Below are 16,381 nucleotides of genomic sequence, written 5' to 3'. Positions count from 1 at the left end.
TGAGGCCTGGGATATAAAAGGAGGATGAGGGTGTTAATATAATTCACTTTCCAACTCAGCAAAGCATGCCATTTACCAGTCTTGATGTTAAGCATTAGAGATAGAAAGAAAAGCAAGATCTTGAGGAACTTACAACCTAATGGAGGAGACAATGTACCAGCAGTTTTATTTGTGTGTGTGTGTGTGTGTGTGTGTGTGTGTGTGTGTGTGTGTACACACAAGAAATCTACAAGATAAAATTAAAGTTCATCTAAAAAGGGAAGACCACCAGTCTTTAATAGACTTTAATAGAATCCTTAATGCTTTTCAAAGCTCTGAGAGTTTCTGGATCCTCTAGATGCTAGTTTCCATTTAGCCACCCCTACCCCCAATTCTTTGTATTTATTTGATTTATATATTATATGTGTCCTTGGGTATACAAAGTGCTTCCCCAGATACAATGTTCACTTCTTCATGACAAGGACTCTTAGCCATCTTTGACGGCTAAGTAGTCAACCTTAGCCCCCCAAACAGTACCTAGCATATAGTAAGTTCTTACTCTAATGCCTCACAAATCAATTAGTCCTGTTTGCGTCCATTTCCTCATCTGTAAGGTGAACTGGAGAAGGAAGGGGCAAAGTGCTCCAGTTATCTTTACCAAGAAAATCTCAAGTGGGATCACAAAAAGCTGTATATGACTAAAAATGACTAAATAACAAAACAAAATTGAATGCCTACTTATTCATCAGTGAGTATTCTCCTGAAAACTGATTCATTCTTGTGCTGTATAACATAGGTTATTGAGCCCAAACTTGAAGTAAGTCATTATCTTTTAAGAAATATCATTGATGAGCACCAGCCTTGAAGTCAGAAAGACTTGAGTTCAAATCTGTCCTCAGACATTTAACACTTCCTAGCTGTGTGACCCTGGGCTAGTCACTTAACCTCAATTGCTTCAGGAAAGAAAAAAGAAAGAAAGAAAAGGAAAGAAAGAAAGAAGTATCATTGATTAAGGATTCTCATGGATGACCTTTTCAAATTATGTTGGTTAAGATACTGTAATCCTTATATTCCTTTGTGGTCATTCAGAATTTAAGTAATTTAAATGGCATGGTAAATAGAGTGTTAGATGTGGAATTGATAAAATATTGCTTAAAGGTATTTAATAGCCATGTGACTCTGGGAAGATCATATCATCTATCTTATAGTTTGGTTGTGAGAATCAAATAAAAATTTATTCAGATTCAGATTCACACATACATACATAGTTTACTTTGCAATTTTATAAATTCTAGCTTTTTCTTATGATGGAAGTTTCATGGACCCTACATAATGGAGAACATAGTTGAATAGTCTTCCCTGTGAAATTTTTGTTGATTATATCTCTGAATCATAAATATGAATTTCACATTACTCAGCAGATATGTAGGATGTATTAGAACCTAGCAACAGAAATAGTGAACTTATTCCTATGAGGGGAAAAAAGAGACAGGACAATTATATGTTCATGGCTAGCAGTGATGATGTTTTCAGTCACAAAGTACTTCTTGTCAAGTGGAGTAATTATTGTAGAGTTAGGTTTTTTTTTTTTAATCTATATTCTTTCTTTGATTTAAAATAGTGTTTAGAATAATCTGAAAAAATGTTCTTAGATAAAGTATATGATATGTATATATCTTATATAGACTAACCATTCTTAAACAATGCATTGCCACGTATCACTCAGTAACAGAGAATAATTGGATTCAACTTTAATATAGTAAAAAGACAACACTGATTTTAGATACTCTTAGCTTTGCTTTGTGTAATGAAAAGAAAAAAAAAAACCACTGAACAGAATGTATTTTATTTCTTAAAAATCTTTTCCTATCAATTCATATTGTATGTATCTGTAAACTACTTTTCCTAAAAGGTATAGAAATAGTTCATTCTCTCCCTTCACCCAGTAAACTCTAGTGACTCCTTATTACTCCCAAGTTCAATTATCATTTCCTTTATTTTGCATTAAAGCTTATCATAGGGGGCAGCTAGCAGCTAGGGAGCATAATGGATAGAGCACTCGCCCTTGATTTAGGAGGACTTGAGTTCAAATATGACCACAAATCCTTGGCATTTACTATTTGTGTGATCCTGGTCAAGTCACTTAATCCCAGTTGCCTCTCCAAAAGAAAAAAAAAATGCTTATCACAGTCTGACCCCTTCCTATCTTTCCAACTGTCTTATTGCCTCTCCACAGATATCATATTGACTTATTTTGCCGTCTCTTACACATGATAATTCATTCTTCATTTTCATCCTCTTGCAATGATTATCCCCTATCCATGGAATGTCTCTCCACTCACCTTTTAGAATTTCTGGCTTCTTTCCTTAAAAACTCAGCTCAATGCCATTTTCTGCAGTATGCACGTGTTCATTTCTAATAGCTACTAGTGTCTTCTCTAAAGTTATTTTCAATCTCATATATGCCCATTTATACCTCTTCTGTAGTGCAATTCTAAATTATTAATGTGCTAAAATCTACTCAGGCACTCATTGAAAATCTCTCTGCTATTCTTTGGGTGATCTTAACCATAATTTTTTTTAGGCTATGGCAAATCCATTATTGACAACTATAGAAATCACCAAAAAAAGTTTTTGTTAGGTGTTTTTCCAAGATATAAAGTTGTCGTTCCTTATATTTATTGTTACATTGTTATTTTCAATAAACTACCAATATCTTCATCTAAATTACATGGCATAGAATACCTTTGTTTATCATTTATATTTATCCACATGCAGATTTCAATTAACAAACATTTTAATAAGTACAGTTGCTAAATTATTTTTATTAGTTATTAGAATGTAGGATCTTTGAGGCAAGGAACTATTGACTTTCTTGGTTTTGTCAGTGTTTAGCAACACTATACCCAACATTTTGAAGGACTTAATAAATGCTTGTAGATTGATTGATGGATTGATCTCAGATCAAACGTTTAGGCTTCTAAAATAAAAGAATTTTTAATGTTGGCATGGCTTTGCCAGAGATGAAGGTGTTACCTTCATTTTGCCAATGCTTTCCTAATCCCACTAATGTGGCTAACATTTTTCTGCATTTTGCTGCAAGAAATGCTGCCCTTACAAGTTGTGTTGGCTATTAAATAGAATCAATTCCAGGGTGTTGGCACTTGCAAGTGATTAGGGCTGGTTCAGTTGTTGTACACTTCTGTAAAAAAAAGAAAGTGTTGGCTGACGGTGCAGCCTGGGTAGAATTTGCTTCCAAATCAAGAACAGTTTAATGAGTTTGGTTGTTTCGATCTGATCCCTTGGGGGCATTTGAATACATCACAAACCACCACACTGTTGGCTCAAGTGGCTGCATCTCAGTGAAAAACATTTTAGACTAGAATTTAAAGTACTTCATGTTCAGATACAAGGCAGTTCTTACTTTCCACTCTATTGGCACCATGCTTGGCTTTGGAAATAGTGCTTAGACTTATTAGACTATCTTGACTTAACAAAAGGATTAGACAGTGGTCTATCCTGTACCATGTTATTATTCCCCTTTGCCTAGACTAAATATAGCTTAATCTCAGGGCCAACTAAGAGCTTTAAAAACCATTTTCATTTGCCCAATGGATAATTTTGTTTAGATTGACCTGTGATTCAGGATAAATATCAGGAAATTCCTATTTTTTCATTGTGTTGGAACAAATGTAAACTCTCTTGTGAAAAAGGATTACCATTACTATTCACTGAAATATTAGTCTTCTATTAGGCTTTTAAATTTGCAGCAATCCTCTCTATTTGTTTTCAGTATTTTGTTTTTAAAAGAGTGATTCTTGTGACAATTAAAAAGTAATCACAACATTTAATGATACCTTTATTAAAAGCACCTTCAGGACAGTTTTGTTTTGTTTTGAACCTCCAGGCCTATAGGAATTTCATTCGCATGCAAAATTTATGTAAGTTCTGCCTTAAGTTTAAGGCCAATGATTTTGCACTATGTTTCATTTGACTTAGGCAAGGTCAATTAGGAAAAGATTACCATAGTGAGGGGAAAAATGACCATCTACAAAGAAAATATCAAAATGATTCTAGAGAAACTCCCCCTCCCATGTCAAACAGTTCTGATTTGTACCCACTTAGAAAAACTGACTAGACCAGAGGTCCACAAACTGTGGCCTGCAGACTATATCTAGTCTACTCTCTGCTTTTGTCTAGTCTTAGAGCTAAGATGGTGTTTAAACTTTTAAATAAAATTTTGTTTCATTTCCAAATGTTACAAACCATTCTTAGCTCATAGTGTTATAGTTTCCTGACACTCCTAGAACAGACTGTCTGATCCTTGAACTTAAAGTCTTTTTGGATTACAATTTGGACAATTTCATTGATCCATTTATTTTACTATGCACTGTGATCTTGCATAGATATACCTTTCTAGACATGAGAGGAAAAGACAGATCCTGCCCTCTGGGAGGTCACAATCTAATGAAGGAGACCAACTAAGTGGCAAATTATATACAGGATAAATTGAAAATATGCAATATAGCTGGAAACTTGGCAGTGCTTATCAAGACTGGAGAAACTATGTGAAGAGTAAAATAAAAGAAAAACACAAATTATTCACAAAAAAATCCTGAGAAAGGGAAAAAAGTGAAAGAATGTTTCTGCAGATAGAATCTTAAGGGATGTTGATTACATCAGGGATTTAGGTGCTTGGAAAAATTTTCAACCTAAAACCAAGAAAATGAATCTAGATCCCAGACAGGAAAAGATATGCTCCCTTTTTGTATTGTTCTTTGCAGGTTGCCTTTTCCTTCAGCCTGCTAGCTTTTTGGTGGAAGGGGACTTTTTTTTTTAATACCTCTTTCTGTTTCCTCAGCATTGTCTAGCACATAGTAGGTGCTTAAATAAATGTAGTAGGAAAGGAAAGAGAACCTGAGATTATGAGCAGGATGTATTAGTATATAAGACTAAATGCTACAGAAGGTAATTAAAAATAGGAAGCATTTAGAAGATATTGTTTAAATATTTTAAGGTGATCCCAAGTTTAAAAAAAAAAAAAGCATAACTATTACTTGCTGGCACTAAGTAAAATGTAAATCCCTCTCCCTCAAGATTCCAATAATTGTCTGTTTGATTGGCCTTTTGGCCAAAGCATCTGATAGATTAGAGAACAGTGTGGGGAGCTAGCACTGGAGAATGGAGAAAAACTGGAGAAGCACAGATTCCAACTGCTTTAATCTGAAGAATTTCTGCAAAGAATTTCAGCAAGAGAATCTGGGCAGGAGGCCATTAGGAACTTTATGATTAGGAGCTGACTGTCCATTACATCCAATAGAATACAAATTCTTTGGGAGCACTGATTGCATTATCTTTTCTAGGGTTTCCTGAGCACCTAGCACAATACATAATAAATGCTCTGTGAAGGAATGGATAAGTGAGTTCCACCAACTGGTGGAAAATGAGATCCAAAAATCAGTTTGCAGATTCAAGTTCTATAGTTAGATAGTCTAGTTTGAGGTTAGCAAACTACAGTACAGTACCTGGCTTACCATAGAACCACAGTACCATAGAAGGCGCTTAATAAATGTTTGTTAAAGACTAACTGCTAGTTTAATCTCAGTTTTATTTTTTTAAACTAATAGCACTTCTTTAAAAAGTCCCCCTTTTTTTTTTAACAACTTAATTCCCTGGCACCATGAACCTATGTGGATGACACATAACTTGTTTCTGCCAAACATATTAGCATATTCAGCCTTCTGTTGGTGCTGGGTCATGGGTGGCCTCCAACCAGGCTAAGACTGGGAGTTGAGCCAAGGATAAATGGTCAACAGAGCTCTGAAGGTGAATCAAAGGTCAGAGTCAGTGAACAAAGGAAAAAACTCCAGGACATGGGCAAAGTTCTGAGTCTAAGATTAGGTTCAAACCAGGTGGATAGAGTGGCAATGGAGTGTAGAGCCTGAGATAGTCCAGAGTTCTACTTAGTCATGAGACCAAAGGTTATAGAATAAGGTACAGAGCAGGAATCAAAGTTTAAGCAAACTCTGGGGAGAAACAAAACAAAACAAAACAAAATGGCTAAGAAATGGAGCCTGGTCTGGGAAATTGGGATAGTATCTTTTGAGCTTGAATAGGCCTATTTAACACCCATAACAATACAGTCTGGGATCTATCAGTTTGGATCTCTGCTCTAGTTTAGCTCCCAGTACACAGCTGGTGATCCACCCAAATGGACCTTTTTGTTCTTCCACACATGACTGATTGCTGCCTCTTCCATCTCTGTGCCTTTGCATAAGCCGACTTCCATGCTCAAGTTTGCCTCATAAAATTACTAGTTTCCTCCAGTTTGAGACCTTTTAAGAAACTTTCTATTCCAACCCCACCTATTATTGCTCTCTCCCCAATTACTGGGTACTTATATGCATTTGTTTTGTACATACTTGGATATGTTCATGTGGCTTCAGTCCATTGCCATTATTAAGAAGTAGATTTTCCATGTACATCAGTTCATCTCACCATCTTGTCATCAACCATCACTTTAACCAATAAAGTTATGACCACGTTTTTCCCTCTTATCTATGGAGTGATTGACACTTGCTATTTGAATCCACTGCTGCTGCCCTCAGATGAATTCATTCCTCCAAGTTTTTTTTTCTTTTTGTCCTTTGCTCCAGTTATATCATCTACTTCTCAGAGAGCGACTGATACCACTTATTACCTTCAGATTCTCATTATCTGGCACAGGAAAATGAGGATCTCTGAATTGGAATGGCACAATCTAGTCAAAATTCAAATTTAAATATCTATCAAAATAGATAACTCTTCTTCTGTATTCCACCATAGGAGGAAGCATCCTTTATCCATTGAGAGGAGAAAGCCCTCTCCCATGAGAAAACCCATTCACATTTCAAGCAGTTATATTTGTGACTGCCAATCATTGATTCTTTTTCCTTCTAGGATATCTGAATGTAGTTCCTTGATCAAATATTTCTTATCCAAGTGGAAAAAAGAATGATGTTTTCTTTTCATAGACAATACCATGACATAGATTCCAAAGCCTTATCTTGATAGAGATAGTGATTCATGGACTTAACCTCTGCTATTGCTTTTAAAACCTATCCTTTTATGTTTTTGACCTTTTGGATGTGATATTCTTCCAGAAGAACTATTAGTTTCTTTAACTTTGATTTACTATGTTATAGTATAGATGGAAAATGTCTGTTATAACTGTTTTGTCTGATAGTGTATTTGGATGGACAAGCAATGATTGCATTAGAAAATGTGACAGTCCTGATGCCATTGTTTGCATGAAGTTTGGGATTCATTTTCTGCTACCTCTCTGCTAGACGTGTGATCTTATTCTTTCCAGAAGTTATACAAAAAATTTGAGTAATTCTAGGTGGGAATCATGACCTGGAAAGTGAAAGATAGGTAATAAGTGAACATTTATTAGTACCTTGTATATATGTGCTAATCCCTTTACAAATATTACCACTTTTGATCTTCACAACCTCCCTGGGAGGTAGATGCTATTATGATCTCCATTTTACAGTTGAGAGAAGTGAGGCAAATACAAATTAAAAATGCCCAATGTCAAACTACTAATAAGTATCATAGGCCAAATTTCAACTCAGTTTTCTTCACTTTAGTTCCAGTATCCTATCCACAGTCTCCCCTACCTGCCTATGTTGGGTGCTAGTAGAGTCCTATTTTTTCTTTTCTTTTAGAACCAAGGTTGAATTTATATTTATCCCTACCAATTTTCTTTGCTTTGCAACATCAACAAGCATATATGATTGTTCAACATTACTTTTGAAGAATATGGCTATTTAAATGAAGTCAAGAAGCTTATCTTTACATTTTATTGCCAAAAAAGGAAGTCAAATTTGAAAGATTTAATCTTTCATTGTTTTGGGGTCGAAGATTTTTGGTTATGATTATTTCAACACCTTTCATTTTAAATAAAAGCATTTCTCACTTTTAAAATGTTATTGGGCATGCATGTACACATCTGTGCCAGTGTTGTGATATTCCACTTTCTCTTCATCAGTGTGTTCCATGTGCACAGATTTTTAACCTTAGCATTTACAATGAAAACCTCCCTTGCAGTATAACCAAATGAAAAATCAAGTAGCTATTGGCCATGCTTGTGCATACCAACAGTTTATTCCTGTTGTTCATCCTCAATGTAGTGGTTGAAAACCTCTTCTCTAAACAGAGTCACTGGAATGCTACATATAACAAGAACTAACCAATGAAGAAAGATAGATTGTAACATGAATAGGCGAGGGACAAAATAGCAGAGTTTCTACACTTAGCTACAATGGCCAAGGAAAATCCTTTTGCTCAAATAGGATAAGATTGGCTAGTAACAAGACAATAGAGTTGGCATCTGACTGTAATCAGGAAATGAGTCTTTTAGTAATATATACCCCAGCAGGTTAAAGGAAATAACAAATATTTAGCAAAATTATGATCTTAATTTTAGCTCAGTATCAGTCAGTATATCTCTATAGCAGGGTTTCTCACTATAAAACCCAGTGAATATTCTCTTTAAAGTTCAGTATCAATTGATCTATTTATTTCTTGTAGAAATTGTGTAAGCTTTTGATGCATCCCCTTCATCTCTTGATCATGCTCTTGCAATTTTTCATACAACATTTCTAAAGTTTCTTTTTCCAGGTCCATTTTTTGTTTAATCATTTCCAGTTTCCCCTTTACATCTATCTCTTGTTGCAATTTTTGGTGTGTTTCTTTAATGTCTCCGATTGTGTCTCCAAGTACATTGTTGTTTTTCCCTTGTGGATATTCTTGCAGGCTTTTTACTTTTTGATCAATTTCTGCACCTTGAGTTGCTGTATTCCTCTCAGGTTTTTTAGGCATTCCTTCTTGTTTCCCTTCCACCCCTTGAATCTTTGGTTGAATTCCTTGTTGTTGCTCTTGTGCTGCTTGCAGCTCTCCTAGTATCTCAAGATGTATTTGCTTCATCTCTTTTTGATGCTCTTCTATCTTTTTTTGCATTTTATAGATCTCGTCCTTCAGATTGTGTTGCATCTCTTTAGTTCTTTGAATCTCCTTCTAAGATACTACTCTGTGATACTCTGTCTTTGAGGAAAACAGATACCCTACTTTTTGCATTCATTCCTCTGCAGATATTGCTAATTTCTATTCAGTTTGACCAGGTGATGTGGTAAAATTAACCAGATGGGGATGTGAATTCACCCAGGTCACATGAATTACAGTGCAGCCAAAGACTTAGTGAACAATCAGATGGACAAACAAAATAAAATCATCACCAACTTTCTTAGTATCAGAATTCAAAATTCAGTGGTATAGTTTGTTAATAAGCAAGATCTTTTCATGCTATGAAAGAAATAACAGATAACTCCAATATCCCATAGAAAACATTCAGTATTCCAAATAAGAAAGTGATTTGATCTATGATTGTATCTTCAGTCATGGTACTTTTTTTTTTCTAGAATCTTCAACTTCTCCTAATTCTTCTATCTTTATGGATACTTTTATAATACTTTACTTCTGTATCATATTCCCTAACTGTAAGTGTTCCCTACTTTTCAATCCTAAAATTTCTTCTTTTCTCTCTCTATAGTCTCTCTCGGTAACCTCATTTGTGGGTACAACTTAAAATATCTTTAAATATTTCTATGTCGATGTCTCCTAGATCAATACATTCAGTCCTGGGTAGAAACCAATTGCCTATTAAAGACTTCAAACTATTATATCCTAAAGTATTCTTCAACTCACATTTCTGAAAACCAAGTAATTATTGTTCTTTCTACACCTTTCCCTCTTCTGGACTTCTCTATGTCCACCAAAAGTATTACTATCCTTCCAGTCTCTGGTTTGTAATTTCAGTATTATCCTGGCATCTTTACTCTTTCACATGTGCAATCAGGTGCTGAATCTTGCCTTTTCTCCTTTCACACCTAATTGTTCACCATGTTTCAAGTCTCTGAGCACTCCAGTCCATTCTATACAAATTTTCCTTAAGCAGGGCAGCTAGATGACACAGTGAATAGAGCTGAGCCTAAAGACAAGAAAAACTGAGTTGAAATTTAGTATCAGACCTTTACTAACCATGTGTCTCTGAGCAAGTCACTGAGCCTACTTGTCTCAGTTTCTTTAGCTGTAAAATGGGAATCATAATAACCCTTCCCTCCTAAGGTTGTTATGAAGATCAGATGAGATAATATTTGTAAAACACTTAACGCATTGTAGGTACTCTATAAAGGCTATGATTATTATGAAGTGCAGATCTAACCATGTGTCCCCCTCCTCAAGGAATGCTGATGTCTTTCTGTAGCTTCTGATAAAATGTAAATTGTCTTTTCCTTTTAAATTCCTGTATAATTTGGGCTCAACTAGTATTTCTAGCTTTATTGTATATTCTTCTCACATTCTATAATTTAACCACACTAGCTTTTATTTTTATACATGAAAATTTATAAAATTCTATTGTTCCTTTAAGATGCCCCTCAGGTGCCATCTTTTCTACATGAAGCCTTGACTGTTTCCACCAAAAGCTCAAGTTCTCTTTCCTAAACTCTCTAATATTTAGCTACTTTGTATATATTGCTATTTATTAACTGTATGTTATACTGTGTGTATTTTTATATATACTTATTTTCTACCCATTATATTATATGTACTTATTTTGTACCCATTACAATATAAATTCTTAAGAATAGAAATTGTTTCATTGTTTTGTATTTATCTGCTAACTTATGTGTATCTTAGAATCTAGAACATAATATGAATCTAGCAGACAATATGCCTAAAAAATACTTGTTGATTGATTGCTTACCATCATTTTAAGAAATTGAACTTTGCCTCACATATATACTTATTTATGGATTATTTTATTTTTACTTTTAGGTGATTAGGCTATCTTCAAAGTTTACCACAAACTTTTAAGTCAAATCTGATCTGCAAAATGGAATAAGGCTGGCACATTATCCACTTCTTTCCTCTTATGTGAGACTGAGACTAGACTGGGATGGTCTTTGGTGCTTGTGACTAGATTCTCACTGCAACCATGAGTTCAGAGGAAAAGGGCATATCTCCTGCTCACAGAACCTCCACTCCAAGCCATAGAAGTGCCTCCTCTTCATCATCCTCCCAAAGGGAAAGTAGACAGGTAAGAGGACAATCTTAGACACTCTTTGTTTCTACATGCATGCTAATATGCTAATTTTCTGTATGGTAAACTTGATAATTCTTACATCAGACTCAAGTGAATTCAGGAAAAACACCTCATCTGTTTCCATTTTACTTGGTGCCTTCTCTTTCTCTAATTCTTGGACCATGTGTTTGATACCTTTTCTATTCAAATAACTGCTTTCTTTTTTTTATTCTGATAGTCCATCTAATACTTCATAGGAAAACTTGTTATTTTTCATAGATGCCCCTTGACCATGGCAGTAGATGACGAGGACTCACCACTTTCACCTCTCCTTAAGTGCTTTTTCTCCTTTCAGAGACTGGGCTTCAGCCTGGAGATGGACAGTGGTGTGGAAGTGTGGACGCCATGATACATTTGTATGTAGCAAACACTGGGGATCCTAAGGTGGTAGAAGGGACAGAACCTTTATAAGTATTGTGATCATTTTCTTTACTTGCAGGAGGAATGGAAGATTTTCCACAACAGAAAGGAACATTCTTGCACAAGGGTGTACAGTTTCACACATGTTGACTTCTGTTTAATATTTGATTGGACTTAATGATAATGAAATAATAATAATGATAATAAAAGTGCCCAAATGAAGATAAGTTGCAACTAGACTATAAACTCCTTGAAGTCATAGATCATGCCATATAATCTGTGTATTCTCATCAGCACAGTGCCTTATTCATAACAAATATACATTTGTTACAAATAAGTATTTGTTTTTACTGTCTCAAAGTCAGAAGGCATATTGATTTTTAAAATCCTGAAGATTAGTCAAGTTTTCATTGAGAAATTTTTATTATGTAATTCTTTTTCTCTTTCATTTCTCTTGCAGACAGAAAAAATAAAAAAATTTGCCAGATACCTGGCAAATACAATTGTTCTTCCTAACACTGTTTCATGTGGCCCAATTAATGAAAGATATTAATGAAAAAAAATAGAGATGCAGGACCCTTCCTATTTCCCCTTTTTTTTTAATCAATTGAGGAGACTAAGAAATTGTTTTCCAGGATGTGCTCTATTTAGTATTTGCCAAGTTGAATATATTAGCAATTATCATTTGCATTTAATTCAAGTCCAAAATGTCTTTTTTTTTTTTAATCAACAGCTCACAAATGAGGCTTTTCCTACAAAACCAACTATTACTCATCAGCTACAAGAAACATACTTATTGAAATTTCAAATAGGAAGGGAAGGGGCTGAGTAGACATCTGCGTAGGTTATTCCTCAACAAATGAAGCAGCAAACAAATCTTATTATCATTGAAACTATCCTGGGTGCCTCCATGGTTTATAATCTCTTACCAAGTGATAAAAAATGAGAATATTGACTGTGGTAGTTCTTTTGTGGTTTCGAGTATTTTGCCGATGGGTTTTGGCAATATCTTGGCTCAAATCTTTTTTACAAGAGTACAAATGAGAAACAGTCATAATGTGCCATTATCATTTCATTAGTAATACAAAATTGAAAGCTATCAATATGTTCTGCTAATATGTAGTGGACTTTTCAGTGACAGGCCAAGAAATGGAAAAGCATAGTAGCTGGTCATCACATAGAATATTAAATTTCTTGTCCCTTCTCCTGTGATTTTTTAGTATTAGAATTAAAAGCATATTACAGATAATAACCAGATCTTATTGCATTGGCCCATTTTTTTTTTTTGAGGAGATACATGTAAAGTTTGAGTAAATTACTTAATTATTACTTTATAACTAAATTAAATTAACATTATAAAACTTAAATGGTTCTTAAATATACTATCTCATTTTAATCTCACAATAATCATGTGAAGTAAATCTAGAAATATATATATATATATATATATATTCACATACTACACATATGGATGTATTTATTTGCATATATACAGATGTGCATATGTGTGTTTCTTATGGAAGGAAGGAAGTTATGCATAAGACTGGTTTATTTTTATGATAATGGATGGAGAGTAAATGTTTTAGACTAGTCTAGAGAAAAGCATGAGGAAATCAGTGGGAATGAAAAGGAAGGAATTTAGTGGCTGACTAATGGATAGTAGGAGGAGAGTAGGAAAAGTTCTAATGAGTAATTTAGGTTTGAAAATTGTTAGGTTTGAAAATTGTCAGTAATATACATAAATAAGGAAAGGAGTTGATTCAATGTGAAAAATGAAGCTTTTCATGTCAGAGATGTTGAATCTGCATATGTCCATCAAAAGAGAGAAGTCATTGTTGAAGAGAATTGGGAGTCTCATCAGAGATAAAATCATTAACAGATGGCATGGTCTTTTTAGAAGGAAAATCTTTATGGACAAAAAGCACAAAGGGACAAAGACAGAACCTTTGGGAATGACAATTTTTAACGATAAGAAAGAGGAAAGGCCAGTGAAAAAGAAAGAAAAGAAAGTAGTTCTTCTTTCGCTGTATTCCCATCTTTCGTGTTTGAGAGAACAGCAATATCTTAGAGGCCTAAGGAATATTCAGTTCTTCTTTTCAAAAAACCTTCACTGTCATACTGGACAATCTCCTAATATTATGGAGTCTGTTTTTTTTTTTTTTAAAGGTATATTTAAATGGAATGCTGGACTTGGAGTCAAGACAAAACGAGTTTAAATCCTCTCTTGCATCTTTATTAGTTCTGTGATTGGACAAAACTATTTAACCTCATTCAATCTCAGTTTCTTCAGTAAAATGAGAGGAATAGTCACCCTTATCTTATAGGGTTGTTAGAAATATTAAGTAAAGTGACACATACATGTAAAGCACTTTGCAAATATTTAAGTGCTATATAAATGCTAGCTATTATGATTTAAATGATAGTATGTTAGGATTCAAAATTAGGGTGGTTAGGGGATTTTGTTGTTCAGTCTTTTTTCTTGTTTCTGGTTCTTTGGGACCACATCTAGGTTTTTCTTGGTAGATATAGTAGAGTGTCTTGCTTTTTCTTCTCTTGCTCATTTTATTTTACAGATGAGGAAACTGAGGCAAATATTGTAAAAGACCACAGAGTTATTAAGTGTCCAAGATCAGATTTGAAATCAGGAAGATGTTTCTTCTTGACCCCAGGCCTAGAACTCTTTCCACAGCTCCACCTAGGTGCCCTGGTTAGGGCATTATTCCTTCCCAAATGTAGACTGCAGTCTTCCATGATTTTATGTGTGCCTACATACAAAGAAACTTGATTACCAACCTATCCTGGTCCTCTAACAGACAAAGCCTTTTCCTAAGATGTTCTGAAAAATCTTTCTAGCTTAATGTTATTTGATGTGGATTGCTTTCTGTTGGCATGGCATTGCAAACTTAGAATGAGGCATCTTTAGGTGTTGTTGGATACAGCTCTTCACATCGTTAATCATCATTAACATTCATAATTATTAGTAAGAAAGCTTTATAATCTCCACTTAGATAAGAAAGCTATAAACTTACCCATTTCTTAATTATAACAGGCTTTGATCCCAATGTTCATAACAGTGCTATATCCTGGGAACTCTTTTTCTCCGACATGAAAAATGAAAATACAGGGTAGTATTATTGAACTTTTCAGTTGCATGAATCTAGTTTTGCATTTTCATAGGCTGGTAGATCAACTCCCATTTATGTCATCTAAATCATGCTAGCTAGCTTTATGGAAGAGTCGGAATATTCCCATTTGCCAAGGCAACCCTCCATAGTGTTGAGATTTTTTTTTTTTAAGACCTAGAACCTTTTCATTTAACACCATTTGGAATAAGTTTGTAATTTTAAGAAAAGTTTTAAATAATAATATTCACTATGTTGATGATAAGAATAGCTAGTATTGATATAATTTTTAAAGATTTACAAAGTGCATTACAAATGTAATCTCATTCTATCCTCACAACAGGTAGATACTATTATTATCCCTCCCCCCGCCCCTTTTTTAACAAATGAGAAAATTGAGCCAGAGGTTGCTCAGAGTCACACAGCTAGAAGAAATATCTGAGGCTAGCTTTGGATCACACATTTCCTGACTCCTAGTTCTGTATGCTATCCAATGAGACATCTGTTTACCTTTAACTTCACATTGAATTAGCTATGTTTTTATTTTTCTATTTGTATTTCTTTTAAGGGGGTTTGCAAGGCAATTAGGGTTAAGTGACATGCTCAGGGTCACACAGCTAGGCAGCGTTAAGTGTTTGAGGTCAAATTTGAACAAAGGTCTTCCTGACTTCAGAGATTCTCCCAGTGTCATATGTTGTGTCTTCTGTGCCATCTAGCTGCCCTTCTATTTTGTGTTTGGACAATTTGAGGAGGAAAGGTAAGGACCATATCATGCAAGTGGATATTTTTATGGCTTCCAAAAACCATAAAGATATAATATTGAAATGAAAAAAGGGCTATTAGTCTTCAAGTCCATTATAAACAAATATCTCACTTTAGAAAAGATTGTTAATCTTTTCTAGGTTATTAACAATTCTTCCTGCCTACTTCTTTTTCTATCCCTCTTCATTTACAAACATTTAGTGACTTCTTACAATAAAATTAAATATTGGCCCAGGAACAGAATAATCTAGCACAGGTTATAAAAGTGACAGGTTATGGGAAAAGGAATTTAATTTGGTTAGCAAGATTTAGCTTTTAAAATGGGTGAGAAATTTGTTAATATCATATTGCAAGTATTCTTAGTTCTATCAAAGGGATAGCTCCACTTTTTTTTTTTAATATCTTGAATTAAAAACACATTTTTTAAAGAAACAATTATACTAAGGAATCAGGTCTCTCACTAGTTCACAAATTAGTATTTTAAACCATGATGAAAATGAACATATACTATAGATTTGTAATGAAGAATTACATAAAATAATTTCATATTAGTCATTTAAAAGTTTAAAAAATCAATAACAGGTTTTAAAAATCAATAATAATAAACAAAAATCAATCAGAATAAAAAATAATAACTACCACTTATATAGTGCCTACTATGTGTCAAGCACAGAAATATTATTTCATTTAATCCTTAGAACATCCCTAGGAAGTAGGTGTTATTATTTCCCCCATTTTATAGTTGAAGAAACTGAGGCAAACAGGTTAATTTACTTTTCCAAATTCACATAGCTAATAATGAGGCTAGATTTGAACTTGTCTCCCTTACTCTAATCCAATGCTCAACTTCACTTCCAAAATGACAACTTCTACTAATGTGGGTGCTTAAGGGAAACATCTAGATTCTGAATTGTCAAGATTCTGGAGGTGACTTCTTTCTTTTTTTCTCTTTTTCTCCCTTCCCTCCTTCTTT

At 34.2% G+C, this 16,381-nt stretch overlaps 1 protein-coding gene across 5 annotated transcripts in view; it reads left to right on the top strand.

The window, feature by feature from the left end:
* The window catches only part of OSBPL6 (oxysterol binding protein like 6), a 250,526-nt gene that overhangs the window by 129,062 nt on the left and 105,083 nt on the right, over positions 1-16,381 (top strand). For all 5 annotated transcript variants that reach the window (XM_051986135.1, XM_051986134.1, XM_051986133.1 and 2 more), the window contains exon 3: positions 10,858-11,119. In XM_051986135.1, coding sequence (XP_051842095.1) covers positions 11,018-11,119 — 102 coding nt within the window. In that variant the 5' untranslated portion in view covers positions 10,858-11,017. The remainder of the gene's footprint in view (positions 1-10,857; positions 11,120-16,381) is intronic.

The sequence above is a fragment of the Antechinus flavipes genome, chromosome 3 (genome assembly GCF_016432865.1).
Source record: "Antechinus flavipes isolate AdamAnt ecotype Samford, QLD, Australia chromosome 3, AdamAnt_v2, whole genome shotgun sequence".
NCBI lineage: Eukaryota > Metazoa > Chordata > Mammalia > Dasyuromorphia > Dasyuridae > Antechinus > Antechinus flavipes.
This window is presented reverse-complemented; position numbering and strand designations above follow the sequence as displayed.